Below are 23,686 nucleotides of genomic sequence, written 5' to 3'. Positions count from 1 at the left end.
TTGTTTTTTAGTAACCAGACTTAATAATAATTGTATTTTGGACATATAAAATTCTAAATTTTTAATACTTGCATCTGTAGTAAAAAGTTGAAAGGAGGTGATTGTAATTATCAAATTTAAAAAGAGTTTTCAGGAAAGAAAATTCAGAAACTCACCCTAGAGAGAGTTGAGGCTCTTTACCGAAACGGGTGATTGGGTGGTGATTTTGCATTGAAAGTTAAAACACAGCCTTCCCTTTTCTGAATTTCGATAAAGCCGGTTCCAGTGGTCTTCAACTTAAATTCAAAGCTGCTTTGCTTTTTGTTAGGTGTAACATCCACATCCAATTGAACCCAACGTCACGGCGTCCTTTGGACATTGGATTTGTGAGATTGGGGTAGGGGTGCGTTTATCAAAGAGATTGCACCCACTCTGCTCTGAAATCTGAATTCAATATCACTCCACTCTAATAAATAAATTCTTTTAAGTTGAGTTAGGTAGCAGCTCCCAATCAATCACACTCTGTGTTGTGGGTGTTGTGGAGGTGGTGCCATGCATGTCTGATGTCTTGTAGTTGGATGAGCTTGTGTTGTGTTTGTGTAATTTATGTAGTGTGGGTTGTTGTTTCATGTTTGACTTTTATTAATATATACAGACACAGGTTAGCAGACTTAATTAGCATGCATGTTTATGTTGTAAAAACTGATCAAAGCGTGGCCATGGGATGTGTCGTGTGTGTGGGAGTGGAGTCGGACTTGGGGAGCTCCTGAGTTTGAAATAGTGTAAAATATCAATTTAGATCAACCCAATTTGCACCCTTACTTGTTGCTTCAAATTCAAAGTTATTTAGTGACGAAATACCTGTTTATAAGGACTTCAGCATTGATTGAGCTATATTGATTGAACCACTTAAAAAAATAAAAAATAACTTCACCAAAAGTAGATTTCTCACCTCAAAGAAGCGTATATTTTCATTTTTAAGTTTTTCACCAAACATGAGTTCATGTAGGGCCTATTTTGCAATGCCAGATAAGCCCCCCAGTGTGTGAAAACCCTCCCAAGCAGGCACCAATTAAGTCCCCAAAATCCCGTTGTCCATGGCTTTTGGCCTTTCATCAAACTCCTACTTTGGACTAGGAACGTAGGACGGAGTATATACACAACATTGCATTCTCTTATTATATATTAAACAAATTCCCATGCATTTCCATTCTCTTATGCTCTCTTATTATGCTATATGTAAAACTTGTAGATTATATATGAATGTACACACACAGACATTAATTACATTCTCATCATGTGATACAACAGGCGTTTGGATTCTCATCACTGAAGAGTTGGGGGGGTGGGACCCGCTCGATGACGTATAGTTGAGGATAATAGTACATCATTCTCTTCATTATTTCCTCCATGTTATTGTTCTCCTCTCCTCCTCCCTCCTTTCCCTCTTCCTTGTTTTCACCGCCACCCCCACCCTCCTCCTTTCCTTCCTTGCCGTTATTCTCATTTTTCTCCCCGTTGCCTCTCTCTGCCTTTTCCTCATCGGCCTTTGCCGCTACTTCTTCTGCCGGCTTTTCCCCCTCTTCTTTCTTTTCGCTGACAGGTGGTTCCGGTTGTGGTACAATTCGAGCCTGCTTTTTGGTCCTTTTGTATACATAGTCGACGAGGTGATCAGCATCCATGGTTCCGGTTACTGTCACCTTTCCTGTGCTCAGCTCTGTCTCCGCTGTTTGCACCCCTTTGCCACATAAATATATGATATGATCAAGATAAGCTTGCATAAGTAGAACCAACCCAGCAAAACATAAAATACATCATCTTCTTTTATCTATTGCTTGCAATGTGATATGATGAGTACGCATGAACCCACCTCTCATTTTGAGTATCTTTCTCTTCAGCTGCTCAGCACAGGCCTCGCAATGCATGTTCACATTCAGTTCTACCGTCGTCAATCCACTAACCTGATGAATGATGAAACAAACAAATTACGATACCTGCAGGGGGCTGGGATTGTTTTTCATCTTCATTCTTCAACACTTGAAAGTAAAGAAAAACAAAGATACCTGGGATTGAGAAGTAAAGACTTCTGGCACAGGTTCTCCCTCAGCTGCAGGTAACGGGGACAGGATCTTGGCTCTTCTCTTAGTCTTTTTCTGTATTCTGGTGCACACAGCTTGGGGCTCTACTATCCCCTTTATTGTTACTTGGCTCTGTGCCATATCCATGACAACCTCTTCAACTCCTGTGCAGTGTCCAACACTCAATCAAAATGTGTTAACTAGAGACAGAATTTATGTATCTAATATTGGACTATCTGGGAGGGAAGACGTAGAAAGAAGATATATATTTTATATATATATACCTCTGAATTTCATTATGGACCTTTCTACCTTCTTTGCACATCCTACACAATGCAAGTCTACAAACAAAATTACTGGTGATGGTGGCTTAGTCTCCTCTTTCTTTTCTTCCACATTCTCACTTTTCTTCTCTTCACTCTTTTCTTCTTCTTTCTTCTCCTCTGTCTTTTCTTCTTTCTTCTCCTCTGCCTTCTCCTCTGCTTTGCCTTCTTCCTGCCCAATGTCAAGAGCAATAGAAAATCAGAATCAATTAGCCCCAAGACTGCAAAAACATTGATGAAATAAAGGCTCACGTAATGTACACATGCAAGGCAAATTAAACAAGGAATTAACCGCATTACCTTTTTTGTCTCTTCGCCCATTTCCTATGTGAATCACAGCACCCAATTATCTCAACAAACCGTGGAAATGAGAAGAAAGTGAGGGACAGATCTAAGGAGGAAAAGAGTGAATATGTTTTTATATAATGTGACCTCCAGAGGGAATTGATTATAGATACTTGTAAAGTAGCATTTTGATTCCAAAGCACATGTAGCACCACTACCCAACCTCTATTCTTCTGGTTTTACTCACTCTTGCTCTCTTGTACTTAGAATCTTTCTTTTTGTTTTGTATTTCTATCTCCAACTTAAAGGGGCTGAGAAACAGAGAAAAAGGGGAGTGTGGATGGAAGAGGGTGGGCAGATTTATAGAAAACGGAGAGGTAGTAGGGTTGATGAAGACAAGAAGAAGAGCAAAAGAGGGATGGATTTATCGTTTTCTTTATCATCACCTAACCCATTTGGGTGTCAAGGATTTCGAGGTTAAAATCAAAAAGGTCGGCATCACGTGAACTGTTGTTATAAGGTAGAAAGCCATTATTTTTATGGTTTTATTTTTCTTTTTCTTTTTTGGGGGATCAAAATTGCAAACCCTAAAGCTTAAACAACTTTCTCTGTCACACAGGGCCCAATGTTCCATCATCCTAATACTCATTGAGTCACTCCCCCAACTCTGGTGGGGCTCAGGACATTTCCGGATCTTTCTGACACCTACATGAAACCTATCTCGGCTCTTGACGTGAAAGCTGAATATTGATCTCCGGTGAGATCTGTTAAATTCAGTAAGTTTAACCTCTCTGTTTAATCGATAGATACTCTGGAATCTCCTCCATTTTCGTAGCTCGACCAGTCCTTTTCCCACTCCCGATGAAAAGTTGAAAAACAAACACCCACTTTGGGTGGGGAATTCTGGCTTTCCCACGTAGCACGTAGGGTCGTTATGGAAATCTAGGGAGAAGTAGATTATTTGAGGACGGATGCCATCAAAGAGCTTGCCTTTTGTTTCTTGGTTTTCAGAAAAAAGAAACTTTTGCGTAGAAAAAAAGATGGATAATCACCGAAACCAGAAAGAAAGGGGCCAATTTTGAGTTGGTGGATTCGTGGAAATGACTCAGCATGGGACCTTTTTAACTGCAGCAAGACAAGAGAAACACCAACTGGGAGTGGGCTCAGTAACCATCCAACCACCACAAACTTACCTGAAAAGAGGAGAGATGAAAGTGTCCCAGTTTCAATTCGCACCAAACTCCAATCTTCCTTCGCATCCAAACTACACGCCCAACCAAAAAACAGGAAAGAAGAATTTCTGCTTTATAAGTTTTCTAGACTTGCCAACTTTTCTTAATAATAATAATAATAATAATAAAGGAAAATCTCTTAAACTATTCCTGCTGTTCATGAAAATGACAAACAGTATTCTTAATATTTAGATATTATCTTGGCTATCCTTAAATTTTCTGACAATTGTCTAACACTTTATCATTAACATTTGACATCAAGTGAGTATTAATTATTTTAAAATTCTTAAAATACCCTTATTATTTACTGCTGTTATGGAAACACCGTCACCCAGTAACAATTGCAATGATCACGGCCATCTCCCGGATGACGGAACACCATGATCACCTTGATGTCTCTAATTCTCCACTAATCACCCAAATCACTTCTCTGGATCTACCTCTAACCTCTTTCCAGAAACCAAGGAACACCACGACCACCTCCTGGATGACGAGCCCCTGTTTTTGTGCAGGTTGTACATAAAGAAGAAGAAGAAGAATGGAGCTCCGCCCCTGATTTAACATTAAAAATAAAAGAGAAAGGGGTGGAGCCCCTATTTTAGTGAGAAAAACTGAAAGAGCAATGCTGAGCTGCCAGCGCCAGGTGAGCTTTGACCACCCGCCAGGATGAAAACCATGTAGATGCTCGTAAAGGGTCCCGTTGGGTATGCATTCGTAAACCATGAGGGGTTGTTCTAGCTCAACACAACATCCAAGCAGTCAAACGACGCTACGATGGTTCTCCTGCGCTCCCACTCTGTATCGCCCGAGAGATCTATATTGGCCGCTTCGAGGAGGAAAAGTGGTAGTGGCTACGAAGTATCTGCTTCCTGCTGGCAAATCTTGTTCTTCACTCTTCAGTATTACCGGTGACTCCCCTTCATCTCTATCACACTCTCGATCAATCGATCAAAGGATTTATTATTAGCTTATAGGAAAAATGTAAAACCAGAAAAGCTCTGGTTTATCCTTTTCTGTCAATTATTCATTGAGAATTCAAATATATATACATGAATACAACCACCGAACTCCTAAGCTTATGGCAACTAGAACTCCTAAGTTTACAGGGACTCAATCTTTCCTATCCTATCTGAACTATTCATGATAAGGAAAGAAGATATATACAAAAAGGATATATACGTGAACGGACTCCTATTCCTAACACCCCCCCTCAAGTTGGAGCATGCAGATTGTGGATGCCCAACTTGCGGAGAAAGTATTCAAATTCTCTGCAACCTAGTGACTTTGTAAAAATGTTAGCTAGTTGAACGGTAGTCAACACATAAGCAGGACAAATGTAACCATTTTGAATCTCATCACGTACAAAATGGCAACCAACTTCAGTATGTTTCGTACGCTCATGAAACACCGGGTTTTCTGCAATATGCAAGGCTGCCTGACTATCACAATATTATCACATTGGGTTTGAATGCATAATTCCAAGAGCCAATAACAATCCCTTCAGCCCTTTTAATTCACACGTGGTCATGGCCATAGAACGATACTCTGCTTCCGCTGAAGAACGAGCCATAGTGTGTTGTTTCTTAGTTTTCTAGGAAATCGGCGATTTAACAAGCAAAATAAACCATCCAGACAGAGAACGTCGAGACAAAGGACAGCTCGCCCAGTCTGAATCACACCATGCATATAACTGCAAGTCACAATCTGAACGCAAGAGAATTCCTTGACTAGGATTTCCTTTCAAGTAGCGCACCACTCGCAATGCAGCCTCCCAATGTCTTTCTTGTGGTTGCTGCATAAATTGGGACAGAACATGCACACAATAAGACAACTCTGAACGAGTTGCTAAGAGATAAATAAGCCTGCCCACCAAGCACCTGTATCGCTTAGGATCAAATAAGAGAGGTCCATCTGTCAATGCGAGATTGTGATTCTGCTCTAGAGGAAAAGGAGCAGGTTTTCCACCAAGTAATCCAACTTCAGAGATAATATCCATAGCATAATTTCGTTGAGACAGAAAAATTCATGTTGAGTTTTGGGCAACTTCAATGCCCAAAAAATATTTCAATGGTCCCAAGTCTTTCATATGGAAACAGTCACTTAAATATTTCTTGAAGACTTGAATTGCCATATGATCATTACCTGACACAATAATGTTGTCAACATGCACGAGAACAAGCACATGCACCATGTCTCGAGGAAAGGTGAATAGGGAGTAATCTGAACATGATTGCTGAAACCCATATGTCTTCAAGGCTGCGGTTAATTTAGCAAACCAACATCTCGGTGTTTGTTTCAATCCATACAGAGATTTTTCAACCGATACACCAGGTTTATCTGACTGAAAACCAGGAGGCATTCGCATGTAGACTTCCTCATGAAGGTCACCATGCAAGAATGCGTAATGTACGTCCATTTGATGAAGCTCCCAACTTCTAGCTGCTGTGACTGCAAGAAAGGTACGGACAGTAACCACTTTTGCAACTGGGACAAAAGTTTCATTATAATCAATTCCATCAACCTGCTTGTTCCCAAAAATCACGAGACGGGGTTTGTATCTTTCCACTGTCCCATCAACGTTATACTTGATTCGATACACCCATTTGCATCCTATGGCTTGTTTTCCGGATGGCAAAGGCTCCACGGTCCATATCTAATTATTTTTAAGTGCCCATATTTCTTTCTGCATTGCATCCCTCAATTTTTCATCCTTTACGACCTCAGCAAAAGAAGTAGGTTCAACTCCTGCAGTAATAGCTGTCAAAAAAGCACGATGTCGACAAGAAAAATTGTTATTGTTCACTTAGTTATCTATGGGATAAGGACTACCTACAGAATGTGGTTGGCCGAGTGAGTTTGCAAAGGGACGTGGAGAGGGACTCAATCGTTGTGTGGCGTGAAGCACATAATCTCTCAACCTTGTGGACTGCTATTTCTATTGATGCCCATGCCCCAAATGAAATTCAGAGTGTTGTTGTTGCTCAACATCGCCACCCCCCTTACGTCAGGACTGTCTTCACTTACATTTTCTGTGGTGGCGTCACAAGAATGCATGGGTTCACCAGCATTTGCATTCGGGCCGACGCGGGTTCCTTCTTCAGCAAGTTCGTTTCACTGGTCAATCTCCATCTCGCCATTTGCTTGTCCTAGTAAATAAGTGGACGACACCAACACCTCATTTGTCCCACCTATTCTACAATGAAATTGGCCTTGTGCTTTGTTTGGCTGTTCATCCTCCTTGTGTGCATAAGGGAATTCATCATCTAAAAAAGTAACATATCTTGATGCAAAGAACGTGTTGGACTCTAAATCATATTAGATCCATCATTTCTTTCCAAAAGGATACCCAACAAAAACACATTGTCTGCTTCGACTGACAAATTTATCCCCTCCATGTCCATGATTGTGCGGATATGCCAAGCAACCAAAAACTCGCACATTATCATAAGAAGGAGGTCGCCCAAATAAAACTTCATAGGGAGTCTTTCCCTTCAATAGAATGGACGGTGTCCGATTGATCAAATAACATGCGATCAATACACATTCCCCCCAAAAATCAATAGGCATGCTAGCTTGAAAACGCAATGCTTGGGCAACATTGAGTATGTGGCGGTGTTTGCATTCAACCCTCCCGTTTTGTTGAGAGGTCCCGACACAAGTGGTTTGATGAATAATATCATGCTAAGCAAAATAACTAGCCAAGCAAACAAACTTAGTCTCATTGTCGGTACGAATCACTTTGACAGGACTATTAAATTGCCTTTGAACCATAGCAAAATAATTTTGAAGAACTCGTCCCACTTCCATCTTATCAGTCAGAAGATAAATCCAAACACCTCTAAAAAAAACATCTACTACTGTCAAGAAATAATGAGCACCACAAGAAGTTGCAGTTCTATAAGAACCCCATAAATCACAATGAATTAACTCAAAAATATCGGATGCTTTATTATTACTAGAAATAAACTCTTCTCGACATTGTTAAGCTCGGAAGCATACATCATAACCCTTAATACTGTCATCCTTATTATTTTAATACTAACAAAAAGCAACAACTTAACAATTTTATGAGAAGGATGCCCTAACCTTTGATGCCAAATATCACATGTCTTGCTCTCTGTAGTCTTCATTGCTCTTGTTGATGCAATGCTCCGGAAATAATACAGTCCCTCTCGCTGCTCACCCGCTCCAATCAGCATTCTCGTAGTTCGGTTCTGTATCACACAAAATTTATTAGTGAACTGAATAACACAATTCGACTCCTCAATCAATTGCGACACAGAAATTAAATTGCAATTCAAACTAGGCACATATAAAACATTAGTCAGTTTCAAATGATTGTCCAGCGCAACTGTGCATTCTTTCTCTGCTATTGTTATTTTCCCATCCGACTGCCTGACAGAGCATGGAATGATGTTTTTTATGTCTCTCATTGATTCGAGGCTTCCTGTCATATGATGAGAAGCCCCTGTGTCTATTATCCACTCTGACAATTTTCGCTTACCACTTAGTTGTTGACTCCCCTCTTTCTATGTATTCAAAAGGTTGAGTAACATATTCCATTGCTCACTACTTAGTCCATTTAACCCAGTCTTGACTCCATCGATTGATTCTTCTTGAGACGTATTGCCTTGTGTAGAGACTTTGGTTGTATTGGCCCTAACTTGGCCGCCATGACCTTTTCCTCCTGCCCCTGCTCCCTGATTCCCCCCACCCGCATCCACTCCGCCTTTTCATCCGAATGGATTCGTTATATCTGAGACCATGTTGTTGTTCTCATCAGGTACTACTCCAACGTCCAACGACGACGAAGAGACGCTTTGGCTAATTGTTGGAGTGGTGTAGCCATAAGAAGGCTTGGATCGGCAGAAACCCATATCGAAGCAGCGATCGGAGGTGTTCATCAGTGGTGGCGAAGGGGGTTTCGTATGCACAGGAACTACACTATCAGCATTGGTGTTGTTCTGGTGGTGATACCTCGTCTCCATGGACGACCCGTAGTCGAGATCGAGATAAGGATCCACGTCGGAGAAGAAATAGTCGTCTGACTTCAGATCGGGTGTTTCCATGAGTTTGGCAGGGTTTGGGTTTGGAAGTAACCAATAAGCAGCTTCGGCCTCCTCGCGGTAGGTGTCATTGTCTTCCCCTTTGTCGTTACGATCGTCATCCTCATCCGAGGGCTTGAGAGGCCATCAGGAACAAGGAAGTTGGCTACGTTAGATTTCATGGCGAAGGCAGCCAATTCGTAGAACGGAACAACAAGAATTCGCTCGCCCCGCCGAGTGAGTGGGTTTGCCAAGTGGATGTCTCAGTCGCAAGTGATGCAGAGAGCAGCAACGTGAGTCTTACAGGTGACACTGGCTGGGGCTTGCTCATAGACCTCGCACATCCAGACCCACTCGTGCAGGGAGGCGAGCTTGTTCACGCCATGAACCTTGGCGTCGCAGTTGAAGCAGAGGAACGCCGAGTCTGCTCGACAGAATAGTAGGGCCGACGCCGATTTGCACGAATCACAGGGCTTTGCCCACAAGCTCCAACCTGTCGGGTATCCCTTGCCGCTTTCGTCATTGATGGTCATCTCTCTCTTCTTCTTCTTCTTCTTCTTCTCCCCCTCTCTCTCTCTCTTTTTGTGACTTTCAGTTGGCTCTGATACCATGTAAATCCAGAGCTTTTCTGGTTTATCCTTTTCTGTCAATTATTCATTGAGAATTCAAATATATATACATGAATACAATCACCGAACTCCTAAGCTTATCTCAACTAGAACTCGTAAGTTTAGAGGGTCCTATTCTATCTGAACTATTCATGATAATATATATACAAAGAGGATATATACGTAAACGGACTCCTAATCCTAACAAAAAATTGTAAAAATCACCCCATATTTCTGAGGAGGAAAAGGGGTTCCTGGAAAAATGGTAGTGGCTACGAAGGAGCTGCTTCCTAGAAAAAGGGTTCCCCGTCTTTCAGGCATTCGACGCTGTTGTAGAGGGAGAACAGGATCCATGGTGTTTTGAATCCGGGCCAAGGTGGTGTGCCGGCAGCAATTGCAGAACCTCTGCATTTAGTGCGGATTCGTGCCCTGCATTCTTATATCTGTTCAGATCGTGCCGTGCCGTGCCAATAAGAAAGATTTCAGATCGAAGGATACGCCGGAGAGATAACAGTCGTTGATGTCAAAGGCAACTTCCCTGTAGAGTCTGTTCAAGAGATCGGCCACCTCCTCTTCGTTCCCAAGCCCATGGTCGATGATTCCTCGGTAACGGAGATACCAAACGTCCTGAGCAGAATTAACCAGCCCATCCATGAAATTCACGTAGGATGTCACACGGTTGCTGCAGTGGGGGTAGCATTGCTCGAAAGCCATCAGATTCAGAAATATCGACTTGGTCGAGTCGTGAACACCAATGGCGGAATGTAAAGAATGCCTTTCCTGAATTCAATATCCATGAATTTCGTCGAGTCGTTCTTCCTGAACTTCACTCCCGCGTCCCTCAGCACTGTGACGCAGTGGGTCATTACTTGGGGCTGGTGCTTATTACGCCGTCTAACCATGGACGGAATTCTCTGGAAGCTATGCTTGGAAGAGGAGGGAAGCAGGCATTGACGGACAACGTGGAGAAGATGGAGCCCTGGATCGTTGCCGTTCTTGAGCTCATGCTGTTAATTCCAGTATCCCGGGATGACCGTGTCGAAAAATTCTAGGACGAGTTGGCTCACTGATTCGGTGGTTTCATTTGGGTCATAGGTGAGAGCGAAAAAGCGATCGAACACGAAGAGGGGAAGCTGGTTCTCCAGCATCAATAGGTCGCGTTGGATACACGACACGACTCCTCGCGAAGTGAATACAGGGTCTCCCCAGGAGTACCCACAGTGTATGATTCCCTTCACAGAAGCATTCAGCAGTTCCGGTTTCCGGGCATTCGTCGCCGTTGCATTTAGCGCCCTCTCGTTTTCTTCTCTGCAACTGTAGAGGTCGGCGCCACTCTCATTCTCTTCTCTAGAACCGCTGCAACTCTCTGGAATTCCATTTACGGAGAGCAATGCTGAAAACCGGCATGCTCTTACACAAAGAGCAATGAACCGGTGTGCACAGTTAGTTGGGTGTTATTTTGAAATTTTGATGAATAGTAAAGGTCAATTTCGATATTTTATTTTTTCAATGGCTTATCAATTGTCAGCAAAATTAAGGGTATTTAAGAGAGTTACCCTAATAATAAGAAATTTAAAATTTTGATCGGGTTGAAAATCACTCATATTCAACGACCACTTGCTTTAGCTTTTTCATTTTCATAATAGTTAGCTTTTTCATTCTCAACCACCACTTCCTTTTTGTTCTCTTTTATGCATTCTTCAAGACTATATATGATCAAGGTTTAACATTTAGTCACGTATTGATCATACATATATTGTATCCGTAGGAGGTGGATGCTTAGGGGTGCAATCTGGGTTGGCCTGAGTTTACGAGTTCAAATCTACTCCTATAAAGCGCGCCCCAAAAATGTCCCACAATACATTTAAGTGTTGGGATTTGGGAACATCTCCCAATGATAAGTATGGGAGATGTTTTCAATGTATGATAAGATGTGCATGTGGGGCATTTTTAGAGTGCATTTTATGGGGGAAGATGTGAATTTGAGTTAAAATTTTACATTACTTTAGGTTTAGGCTTTGAGTCAGGTCCATTCAAATTTTGGTAAAAGTTTAACACAAGTTGCACCCCTACCGATGTCTCAAATACATGCTTTTCTGGCCTTTTTTATCCATTTCATTTCACAAGGCCTATTTTTGAAAAATAACATAAAATAAAATAAAACATACAAGTAAAGGGATATTCCCAATACACGGTGGCAAGAGCTGTGAGTACAGTATAAGCACGGTCATGTGAGGATTGAATCTGATCTTGTTAAATTCCACATACCCCCTCCTCCAGGGTGGGGTCGGGGGGTATTAGTAGTTATCACGAATAATATAGAATTTTTCTCAGTTGGGGAAAGAGATGACAAGCCGCAAGTTGCATCTTGATTCCACCAAGTATTAACCATGATATTAGAAAGACCATTATTGAGGAGCCTCAGCCATACCCAGTTAAGGGTGTCATCGGTATTCGAAAATCCAATTTTGAATTCAAGATTCGACATAATTGAATAGAATTTGGATAATTCAAATATTTAATTGATCGAACTCAAATATGTTATTCATATTGAATAGTAAATCGGATTCGAATTCGAATATGACCTAATTCGATTCGATAAATATTCGAATTCAACAGATTATTTAATTCTTATATAATATATAAAATATTTAAATGTTTTATATAATTTATATAATTATTAAATTATATAAATAATTTATATATTTGCATACTTTAAATAAATAAAATATTTGTGTTATATATTTATTAATTAGCTAAAATAATTAATTGGTTGAATTTGAATCGAATCGAATATTCAAATATTTAATCTAATTTAAATTTAAATATTAATTTTCAATATGTATCAAATATCGAATCAAATTCAAATATCAAATTTTCTAATTGAATTCAAATTCAGACATTACCTGCTTTTATTCAAATTCGGCCTGTTTACACCCTATACCCAGTTTGGCACTAATACATTATAAGCTTCGGCAGTAAGAGGGGATTCGCATTCTGATCGTTCACTTTAGCCTAATGTGGCACCATTGGATTTGTAGACCATGATGTCATTTGTTGGGGGAAGGGGACATGTATGCCCATGCCCGCAAATGAGTCACGAGACTCCGACATGTTAGGTCCATTCTATCTACGCTTTAGTCTGAAATGCTTTCTTTTTGTGTCTAATTACCAAATCACCTTCTTCCATTAAAAAAAGACCAACTCCACTCCATTAACAGTACAGACGTGTAAACCCAAGGGAACCAAGGGGTGTGAGGAGGATTTCATTTATCTCATTTGAATGGTTGTTAATAATAGGCGCCAACTTCTGATCTTGTCGACTGACCCCCTACCGTCTCCTTCAACTCTTCAACCACTATCGTTAAAGATTCTAAGGCTTAAAATATCGATATGCTTATTGGTAGATGTATCGGGTAGTATTGGTTTTTTTTTAATGTTTTTTTAATATTTAGTATAAAAAGACGGGTTTAAATTCCATCCACCCCCGAACCAGTCAAAACCTCGATACATCCTCTGTAGGGGCGTATCATCCTCTGTAGGGACGTATCAGGAAGCTCCCTATACGTGTCTTTTTTAACCTTTCCGTTAGGATCCGATGCTGCTCTGATATGCCCAGCAGGGAACTACCTCTTACACAATTGACATGGTCCCAACTCCCAATTGCCACACCCATCAGCTAACTACACTATGATCTCTTCTATAGGATTTTGCCTTTTGTCAAGTCTATATATTCAATCTCTTCCCCCCTTTGAACCGTCCTGAAGACGTTTACATAGATAAGACTATCAATATCACCAATTTTTTGCCTCATCCTAATTATTTTTAACACATTTACTAATTGTGGGAAGATAAAATAACAACAAATTCGTCAAAATAGAAGTGCATAATAATACCATATATCTATCTTCTTTATGGCTTTGATCCCATTTGCTGGTACCATATGTTCTGTGAACCACAATACAAACAAAAGGCAGGGAAGCAGTACCACCTGTTTGGAAATGAAATCCCATTTTCCTAAATATTCTCAGGACATCAACATCCTTCCATATTCTTAATTTAGTGCAAATATTATCTTATTTTGGCTCTTCAAAGGATGACATTTTACCAAGAGCGTACAATTTCTTTTTCAAACTTTTCCCTGTAAATATTATCTTGGTTGGTCCCGTTTGCATGTACAGTGAGCTTAAAATCCTTCCCCACTTAAGAATTTTTCAACTGTGAATTGATACATCAAAAAGGAGGATCTCATTTGTACTATTTTCTACAGATCCATCTTTATTAATCAATCTGTAATGCCACTCCCATCGATGGAATTTTGATGCTCGTTCAGGTATATTTCTGCTAGTGCAGTGTGCATAGCTGCCCCAATTGGAAGAACATCCTCATCAAGAAAAAAGTAAGGAGAGTGTGGAGGGTGAACCGAACCCACTTTCCCGTTTCTAATTCCAATTCCAAACATCACACCAGGAATCACTTCTTGATAGAAGGCAAAGTCCTCACCTGCCATCACCTTCTCGCCCATCATAACATTCTTGGAACCTAGCAATAGCCTGCCTACCCTTTCAACATGCTGATGCAGGTTCTCATCATTAAAAACAGCAGGGTAAGCTGGGTACCCTTCCTCATCTTTCATGTTAAATAAGGCCTTGCATCTATGTACATCTGCCTGTCGTTCAATAACCTGCAACCATCACCATACATATGAGTCAATACATAGCAACTAAGATGATCTTGTTTCTTTTTTCCATTTATACAAGTTCTAATCTCTGGATAGACTGTTTGAAATTCTTTTCAGGATCAAATTCATATGGGGTATGTGGGAAGCTTATTTGTGGACCACTTATAGATGAATAGTCACTTCAAAATAAGGCCATCTATGATCATTGTTGCAAAACAACACCACATCCAGGTTTAAAATTTCAAATCTCTTTTTTTTATCAATATCCAGGGTTCAAATCTTGGAAACAGCCTCTCTGTATGTGCAGGGGTAAGACAGCATAAATCTCTCTCATGCACAGGGCTTGCCCATTTTTGGTGGAACTTATAGGAAACATTAAGAACAAAACATGGAGAACGAAGTATAAATTTGCCATAGTTCACAATCCATACCTCCTTCACCCTCCACGAGAGTCTGTGCAGCCCTTCAGTGGTAAGACTCCTCAAAGTGCCCCCAAAATTCACATGTGAGGGAATGGCATTGATTGCTGTCCCTCCTTTGACATAAGTAACAGAAAGAACCTTTAACAGAAAGATGGGCATCAGGAAGAAGTCACATTTAATTCCATCAATTGATTGCTACCAACAGAAGAGAAAAAACAATGACATAAACAGAAGAACTATACTCTGAAATCATGCCATCATGCTATTCAATCACCTACAAACAAAAATATTCCAATTTATCTACCAAAATCTTTCACAAAACCCAGATGCCCAAGTCCTTAACTGACTTAATCCAACAATCTTTCTGAATCCTTGTTGAGCCTTCATCCTATGCCAAACCACTCATTCTTACTAGTATCATCATCAGCATGGTTTTGCATATCCAAGCCATTACAAATGATTTTTCCTATTTTACTGCTTACTGTGTAATGGTTCAGAAATTATTTGGTCTATTATATGGATCAAAGTAATAAATAATGCATTACCCCAAGATGGCTTGTGTTAATGTGTTTTTTTTTTTTTTGAAAGGTAAGGTATTGTATTGTACTAGTATCAAAAAAGCCAGGTACATCTAGTGATTAGCATAGCTATACAGGTCCATAGGATATACAGATTGTTAGCAAGGTATGAACAGTTAAATAGCATGTCCTAGTCAAAATTATGTGATTGTCCAGCCCACTGAATTCCCTATGAAAATATAGCCAATGAACAGAACATCCCTTTGATGTTGGACAATATAGTTTGATCATCCGAGCTCACATTATTGAAGATCCGAGCATTCCTTTATCCTTTCCCTCCAAATACACCAAAAAAAAAACATCCATAGGAACCATATCCCATAGGGTTTGACCTCTCTTACTCAAACATTTCAAAATCCAGATTTTGAGGAAGGAGAGAATGGATGAGGGGAAGCAGCCAAACCAATAAAAAGTTCCCAGAACTATATTCCACACCCTATGTGCATGCTGACAATGAAGAAAGATGTGATTAGCTGTTTCCAACTCAGCAAGGCAAAAAATACAGCCAGCCTGATCCAGTTTCATTCCTCTGCTTAGAAACTTATCCTGACTTGAACACTTCCCTAGAGCAGCAGACCAGATGAAGGATTTGGCCTTTGAAGGGGCATTGTTCTTCTGGATTCTAGAGGCAGGGAAAGAATTGGGAACTGCACCAGCAAGGAGCTTGTAGAAAGAGTTCACAGAGAATGAGCCACCTTTCTCACCCACCCACATTCTAGTGTGTTGTGAGTCTGGCTTGGGAGAATGAAGGTGCAGCACATGGAGCGTTTCCATCCATTGATCAAACTCCCAGTCATTCAAATTCCTTCTGAAAGATGGAAACTAGTTGACAATACTATTGGAGATAGAGAAACAGTTCCTAACCAGCACCCTATCCTGAGCTGCCAAGAATAAAGCTGGGCAATGGGTATAACTCCATCAGAGGTTTCTGCCTGAACCACTTGTCCAACCAGAAAAAACTGGGTAGAGATTTTCAATGCATTTCCAGACCTATGAGCCAGATGAATGAATGTTTTTGCCTACTTCCCAATCAAAGTTCATAGAACTAAGTTTGGCTTTGATTTCCTTCCTCCAAAGGCTTTTAGGCTCTTGACTAAACCACCAGCATTGATGTAGAGGCTGCTGCACTTAATCATGAAGAAGTATGTGATAAATCTAAAAAGAACAAAAAAGTGAAGCAGTTAAGTGCCTGAATTTAACTATTTTCTTGTTTTAATTCTGTTTTGATGATTTATTGGGTTGTTTCTCAATCAGTTAATGCTTTCTAGTTGCCTATACTATCAGAAAGAGTCTTATAGGTTTATAGTTATTAGATAAGGTTTATCTTATTATTTTGGGGGACAAGGGTATTTTTGTAATTTTAGGGTTTTATTGGTTGCCACCCTAAACAAAACCCCTATATAAGAATATTATTAGCTACTCCAAAAAAAAAAAAAGAAAAAAAGGATATTCAGTTACTTCAAGTTTAAGAAAGCCGGCGGTTTTTTCTTCACTCTGTTTTTCTTTCTTCTAAATTTCTCTCTCTGTTTGGGTGATTTTTGCTGTAAAAATCACTAGAATAAATCTGGTAGACATGTTCTCCTGCATTAAGTCGCATCAGAGCTTGAGTTTCCTCTCAGACATGGCCCACAATAATGCTTCCAATGATGGATCTGAGATTCTCTTAGCCATCAAAGAGTTATAACAACAAGATGCATTCTTTCAAGGTTTAGAAGCTACTATTAGGCAGTTGGCTGAAGTAATCACTAGGACCAATCTTCAGCCACCTAGTACAGCTCCAATGCGAGAAGAAACTAGAGATTTTCCTGCTATACCAGAAAGGGGAGATGATCATGGGAATCAGTTTCAACAAGGAGTGGTGGTCCATCCCCAAGAACAACCACATTTCCTAGCCCTTGCAAACAGTGTTTGATTATAGTGATGAAGAGGAAGATTTTGAAGATGAAAATCAGGCTATAGGAAGGCCAATTAATGCTAGATATCCACCTAGAAGAAGAAATAATGGTGATAGGGATTACAAAATGAAGATTTAGATTCCAACTTCCAATGGATAGTTGCATACAGAGGATTTCTTGATCAGATTCGCGAGGTGGAGAAATTCTATGACTTTGCGGAGACAATAGAAAATAAGAAGGTGAAATTGGTCTCTTATAAGTTGAAAGGGGGAGCAGCTACTTGGTGGGATCAATTTCAAATGAAGAGAATTTGAGATGGAAACTGACCTATTTGGACATGACTGAGAATGAAGCAACTACTTCGGGCTCAATTCTTTCCACAGTTCCATGTGATTATGATCAATATTTGTTCCAACAATAACAACATTGTGTGCAAGGTATACGTGGAGTTGGGGAGTATGTATCTGAATTCCCACAGTTTCATCCAACTCCGTAAGGAGTTGGATGAAACTCCATCACAAAAGGTTGCACAATTTATTTAGAATCTCAAACCAATCACAGGAAAGAGTTACGGAGTTGGATGAAACTCCATCACAAAAGGTTGCACAATTTATTTAGAATCTCAAACCAATCACAGGAAAGAGTTGCAGCCCAAGATGTATGGGATGTGAATGAGGTTATTCATTCAGCTATCAAGGCTGAAAGGAATCTTGAACAATACCTGATTAGAAACCAAACATTGGGAAGGCATTACATCGTTGAGACACCTAGAGTTGAGACTACCCTTGAAAAGGGAAAAAAAAGTTGATAGGGAATACCAGCACTCTCCCTTGAATGCTTTGAAGGCTGGAATGTTCACTGCCCCATTCCATAATGCTTTTCAATGAAAGAAGCAACCTAGAGAATAACCAATTCAGCCTCATGCACAACAAAGTCAAACTGTCCAGAACAGCAATCAGCCTAGAAATAGCAACCCTTATGCATATCCTATTGGGAATAAATGCTATTTGTGTGGGGGGAAGTGGTCATACTTCTAGCCCTTGCCCACAACCACGCACTAGAGGAGTAAATATGAGTGAACAAGTTGAAGAAAAACCTAATTACCAACCCCAGAATGAGGAGCCTACTGTTGATAAAGAAGAATAGGTTTTAGGAGATGATATCCATTGGGTTTTCTAGAAGAATAGAGATCTTTCAATGTGGTCAAGTGTATTCTAAGGAGATTAGATATATCTATACTATTGTTACCAAGAAGGTCCCTCACCTTCCGATGTACCCAATGCCATGAAACCATTATTTAAAGAATACACTTGTGTTCTCCATTATAGTGGATGAACTGATTTTCCACACTATAAAATGAGTCCTAAGAAGCATGAGTTACTCCAAGGGCAAGTGGATGAACTTATAAGAAAAGTGATGGTGCAAATCAATACCAGCCCATGTGCTGTTCCAGCCTTGCTTGCACCAAAGAAGGATGGGAGTTGGAGGACTTTAGGGTGACGGTTTGACTTTGAGCCACAATTTAGCAACACTTGTCATCCTTAAACCGATGGGAAGACATAAGTGTTAATAAAACTTTTGGTAATATGATATGCAATCTACCAATGGGAAACCTAAACAATGGGATTTAGCTCTTGCACAAGCAGAGATTGCCTATAAAAACACAGTGAACAGATCTACTGTCAAATCTCTATTTGAGATTGTGTTTGGGCACACACCTAGACATACTTTATACTTGGTTCCACTTTCAAAATTGCTGAGATATAGTATTGCAGTGGAGCACTTTGCTGACAATATCATATCTACTCATGAAGAAGTAAAGAAACACATAGAAGAGACAAATGACAAGTATAAGCAATCAGATAACCAGCATAGGCAACCTAAAATTTTCCAAGGGGATGAAATAATGATGTTTCTAAGGACGGACAGGTTCCCTATAGGGAAATACAACAAGTTGCAGCCGAAGAAGATTGGACCTCACAAGATCGTGAAGCAGATTAATGACAATGCCTATGTCATAGACCTTCCTACTTGCATGAATATATCTAGAACTTTCAATGTTGCTGATCTATTTGAGTACCATCTACCCATCTCCACACAAGACTCGAGGGCAAGTCTTCTTCAAAGTGGAGTGGACTGATGTAGAGGTTGTTGTACTTAATTATGGAGAAACATATGACAAATCTAAAAAGAACAATAAAGTGAAGCAATCATGTGCTTGAAGTTAGCTATTTTTCTTGTTTTAATTCTGTGATGATAATTTTTGGGGTTGTTTCTCAGTTAGCTAATGAGTTCTAGTTGATTATTATTGTTAGGAAGAGTCTTACAAGGTTTATAGTTATTAGATAGGATTAGTTGTTGGGATTATCTTTTTATTTTGGTGGATGAGGGTGTTTTTATAATTCATAGGTTTCATTGGCTGCCACCATAAATAGAACCCCTATATAAGAACATTATTAGCTGCTATCAGAAAAAATGAAAAGGAGGATACTTCGTTACTCCAAGCTTAAGAAAGCTGGTGCTTCTTTCTTTACTCTATTTTTCTTTCTTTCTTCTAAATTTCTCAATTAGTTTGAGTGATACTTTCTGTAAAAATCACTAGAACAGATCTTCTAGACCTATTATCGTACATTAAGCACCATTTCCCAAGCCACCTTCCTTTAAGGCTATGTTTGGCTTGAAGAAAAATGTAGGGAAAGGAAGGGAAAGGTAGGGAAACCTTTACAAACCTTGTATTGGTTTCCCTGTCTTTCCCTTCCTTTCCCTACCTTTTCCTTCACCAAACATAGCCTAAAGGTCTACAAACCTTGTTCTAGTCTACCAAATGGATTTTGGATTCCCAGCCTTTCCAAAGGAAATCACTCATCTTCTTTTCTAATTGTTGAGCAACACCAGAGGGAATAGGGAAGAGAGAAAGATAATAAGTGGGAAGGGAAGCTAGAACAATAAAAGAATAAAGTTCAAGTTAAGGTCATATTAAGAAAAGAATTCATTCATGCTAGGATCTAGTATAATGGTTTAGCAACAGTTTAATTAGCAGTTCCCATTCCACCATATGTTGGTGATCAAATAAGACATTTGGAGAAGTAACACAAAAACATTTAAGAAGCTGCATGGTTTGCAACAAGGATACCCAATTGTTGCATATGCAGAAAATACCTGTAAGCTTTACTTTATTAAGAACATACTTGGCTATGGAGAGGATCCACTTCTCTTGAAATGAGCTGTTGCAATGCCAAAATGGTAAATGAAGCTGCAAGTATTGGATCCACAGTCAAGTGGGGTGCTGCAGAATGCCCACCTTTCCCTTCTATCCTTGCTTCAAAAAAACATACTGCAGCTAGAGCAGGTCCTGCAATGGACTGTATGCTTCCTGTGGGCCTTTGGAAGTCAACATGCATTCCAAAGATTGCTTCAGCATCACCAAGAGCACCTTCCTTTATCATGTGAGCTGCACCTGCACCACCTTCCTCTGCAGGCTGGAAAAGGAGCCTCACAGTCCCCTTCAGCATTAAGTAGCAGAATATTTAATTCCAATTAATCCAACAAATATGTAATTAATCAATAGAGTGTATGTGCAGAGTGTATGCAAAAAATAAAAAAGTAATTAAAAAAAAAAAAGATCAACACAGGCCCACTCTGTGGTGATGCACAAAGAACACAGCATACAAATCTACATAGGTCATCTTGGTTCCTGTATAACTTAACACGGTTGATATGGAGAGGCATGAAAAATAATATGCAAAGGTGACGTGAGAAGCAAGAAAGGAACTCAAGAACAATGACAGTGATTTATTAAACTAATTACCAAATGCTCATTTAGCAAGCCAGAAGTTTGGTCTAACATCTAAGTTTAAGACATGTTTAACATAATTTAGCAAGAAGTTCTGTTTTCTAGCTATTCAGGATTTCAAGCATGATAAGTGAAGAATATCCAAGTTCTAGTTAAAATCAACAAGGGTCATTACCCAAAGTTGGTTCCAGCTATCCAGGTTTTGGGAGGGGACGACTGGAGGATTGGATACGGGCACAACCTTTGGCATTTCCACACAAAAATGGTTTTCTCAAAACTTGAACTTGTATTTTCACTCTTGCCAGCCCGAGATTTTACCATTTGTAAGAATCAAAATGCATGCTAAGAAACCAAATGATCATTTTTGTATTTAGAATAATTTCTATCAAATGCATATGCAAATTTATGATTCTATTTAATATGGGAAACAAGACAAAATGCACCAACGAAAAGAGCTTAGATAAATGCCATGCTCATGAGAAAGTTAGCGGTATCTTCCTGGCAGAAAACAAAAATGAGAACGTTATGATAAAAGATAGGGGACCTGTAGATGAGTTTTTAAAATATTATGGTATAATAATACTTGCTTCTGTGCAATGGAAGTTACCATTAACTTTCTCACGAACATGGCATTTGATCTAAGCCTTCTTCATTGTGCCTTTTGTCTTGAATTGTCATGTTGGAATGAAATATAATATTTTGTAGTCTAGCTCTGGTGTACACGGCGTGCAAGGAAATCCGGTAAAGGTGGCTCAAAATTTTCCATAAAACGTATATCCTAGGGAAGCATTTTAGCATATGAAATATATCCATTTCAGAATATATGCATGTCTAGAAAACACTAGGAAGATATTATATGGATCAAATAAACCAACAGGATTTGATTAAAGTTATCAGATCTCATTGATGCGGGTTTCCTTTGGAAGTGTCATAAGAGACATCATATAAATTACATCTTTTAGGTACTCTGGAGGATGGAGAAAAAGATGTGAATGTTGTAAGGAGATTTGCCCACTTTTAGTGAGCTTACTAACAAATACTTTTTAGTTAAGTTTGTTTGTTGTTATTCATTTGCAGGTTGTAAGGAGATTTGCCCACTTTTAGTGAGATTACTAACAAATACTTTTTAGTTAGGTTTGTTTGTTGTTATTCATTTGCAGGTTATAGGAGATTTACCCACTCACCATGGTAATGGCTAGTAGGCAAGAATCACAGTTAACATTGATATAGTTGACTTCAAGATTCCAGAAAGGCATCCTTACGAAAAGAGACTCAAGTACAGTTTTGTATGTATTAAACAGAGGTGAGACCGTGAGAAATTTGATCAACGGCAGAACAGGAGCTCCAGTATTTTGATTGATGCAATGAGAACTCGATTGAGGAATTGAATCGAATACCCACCTTGAGATCATCTTTCCGTTGGCGTTGACTAAGCATTTTAGCCGCTCCAAGAAGCATGGTGACATGGGCATCGTGCCCACAACCGTGCATTTTACCATCAATTTTGCTCTTATATTCCCATTCCACAAGCTCCTAAATAAAAATAAAATAAAATAAAATAAAAAAACCAAAATCAAGGGTATAAAGTATATATATCCAAGTAAGGAAAAACAGGAGTAGAATTAAGGAAGACAGAGAGAAATAAAGACCTGAAACGAAAGAGATGGGTGTTCTACGGTACATAGTATAGGTATACACACCTGCAAGGGGAGGGCATCCATGTCAGCTCGTAGAGCGACAATTGGGCGAGATCCAGACCCAATTTGTGCGACGATACCGGTCTTGGCAAAGGGGAATGAATAAGAGATATTGAGTCTATCGAGCTCTCTTCGGATAAGAGCACTTGTCTTGTGTTCTTGAAATCTAAGTTCTGGATTTTCGTGTATCCTTCTTCTAACAGAGATCAACCATTCCCTATCTTTCTGGGCTAAGCTCATTAGCTCTGTTGCATAGCTGTCGTGGTAGTTGCCATCAAACGCAGAAAAAACAGAAGCAAACAGAGGCAAAGAGACCAGAAAATGCAACAGAAGGCCACCCATCTCGACGAGACAGGTTAGGTGGGCATGTTGACTGTTGTTAATGTGTTTTACTTGGTGTTGGTGGTTGAATAAGGAAGAGCGATGATGGCGCAGCAAGAGTTCGGAAGGATTATAGATACAAATACATATATATATATACGGTGCAAATGTATACTACTAATAAAAGTGAATAACCCTATTTTTTGGACTTTTCATCAGACATTTTTATTCTTCGATCAACATACAATCGACATAAAAAGGGTATATATTTCTTTTACTCTCACTTCAAAAACTGCTCACTTATAATGGTTAAGAAATTGTCTACTTATAATTGTTTAAAAACTGTCCTAAAAAATGCCCACTTATAAATGTTCAAAAATTGTCCATGAATTATAAATAGTTTTATCTTGGAAATACTATCACGTGCAAATGCATGTACATGTTTACTTGTACGTATAAAATAACACCAAATACAAGTTTTGCAGAATCCATATCTCCTGCTCACAAAACTATGTCCACATCTACCCACAGTTACACAAAGGAACATCTCATTCTCTTATATAGTATTATGCATAGGGAGATGTTTCTAATGCACGAAGGCAATGTGTTGTGGATAGAAGTGGGTAGAGTTATTGAGATTTAGAGTCAATTTTGCACCCCACATATTTTTACTTGTACTCTTTCCAAATTGAGCATATGGAATATCAATTGTACTTTACATCATCAATATTTCCGGCAACACCCAAAAA

The 23,686-nt window shown here is 39.5% G+C and overlaps 2 protein-coding genes and 2 pseudogenes across 3 annotated transcripts; all 4 read right to left on the bottom strand.

Annotated features, from left to right (window-relative positions):
* Positions 1 to 1,133: 1,133 nt before the first annotated feature.
* Positions 1,134 to 4,905, bottom strand: LOC148864268 (heavy metal-associated isoprenylated plant protein 9-like). 2 transcript variants are annotated; one of them, XM_088977848.1, is made up of 5 exons: positions 2,681 to 4,905; positions 2,342 to 2,552; positions 2,043 to 2,221; positions 1,850 to 1,940; positions 1,134 to 1,717 (listed from the first exon to the last, which is right to left on the bottom strand). In XM_088977848.1, exons 1-5 carry the CDS (start codon positions 2,699 to 2,701, stop codon positions 1,275 to 1,277), a joined length of 945 nt encoding a protein of 314 aa, XP_088833974.1. In that variant the 5' UTR covers positions 2,702 to 4,905; the 3' UTR covers positions 1,134 to 1,274. The 2 variants fall into 2 exon arrangements, with proteins under 2 accessions (XP_088833974.1, XP_088833975.1); XM_088977849.1 differs by having other exon boundaries at positions 1,134 to 1,705.
* A 3,689-nt stretch (positions 4,906 to 8,594) lies between these two features.
* LOC148864267 (zinc finger protein CONSTANS-LIKE 5 pseudogene) lies at positions 8,595 to 9,777 on the bottom strand (annotated as a pseudogene).
* Positions 9,778 to 9,926: 149 nt separating this feature from the next.
* LOC148864266 (UPF0481 protein At3g47200-like) lies at positions 9,927 to 13,226 on the bottom strand (annotated as a pseudogene).
* A 445-nt stretch (positions 13,227 to 13,671) lies between these two features.
* Positions 13,672 to 23,175, bottom strand: ILL3 (IAA-leucine-resistant (ILR1)-like 3). Its single transcript, XM_088977895.1, has 5 exons — positions 22,620 to 23,175; positions 22,321 to 22,452; positions 20,315 to 20,629; positions 14,663 to 14,791; positions 13,672 to 14,234 (listed from the first exon to the last, which is right to left on the bottom strand). The coding sequence occupies exons 1-5, from the start codon at positions 22,956 to 22,958 to the stop codon at positions 13,836 to 13,838; spliced, it is 1,314 nt and encodes a 437-aa protein (XP_088834021.1). The 5' UTR covers positions 22,959 to 23,175; the 3' UTR covers positions 13,672 to 13,835.
* Positions 23,176 to 23,686: the final 511 nt, after the last annotated feature.

The sequence above is a fragment of the Nelumbo lutea genome, chromosome 3, assembly GCF_056320005.1.
Source record: "Nelumbo lutea isolate HS-2025 chromosome 3, American lotus-T2T, whole genome shotgun sequence".
Taxonomy (NCBI): Eukaryota; Viridiplantae; Streptophyta; class Magnoliopsida; order Proteales; family Nelumbonaceae; genus Nelumbo; species Nelumbo lutea.
This window is presented reverse-complemented; position numbering and strand designations above follow the sequence as displayed.

Bases quoted from the DNA above. Each gene is read 5' to 3' on its own strand.
- LOC148864268 (XM_088977848.1), bottom strand. From the start codon at position 2,701: ATGGGCGAAGAGACAAAAAAG. The intron at 1,941-2,042 runs GTATCTTTGTTT...ATCATTCATCAG, and splicing joins TCTTTACTTCTCAATCCCAG to GTTAGTGGATTGACGACGGT. The intron at 1,718-1,849 runs GTGGGTTCATGC...TATGTGGCAAAG, and splicing joins AAAGATACTCAAAATGAGAG to GGGTGCAAACAGCGGAGACA.
- ILL3 (XM_088977895.1), bottom strand. From the start codon at position 22,958: ATGGGTGGCCTTCTGTTGCATTTTCTGGTCTCTTTGCCTCTGTTTGCT. The intron at 14,792-20,314 runs GTATGTTCTTAA...TTTCTGTTAAAG, and splicing joins TGGATCCTCTCCATAGCCAA to GTTCTTTCTGTTACTTATGT. The intron at 14,235-14,662 runs GTATGGATTGTG...TGATGGTTGCAG, and splicing joins TCTCGTGGAGGGTGAAGGAG to GTTATTGAACGACAGGCAGA.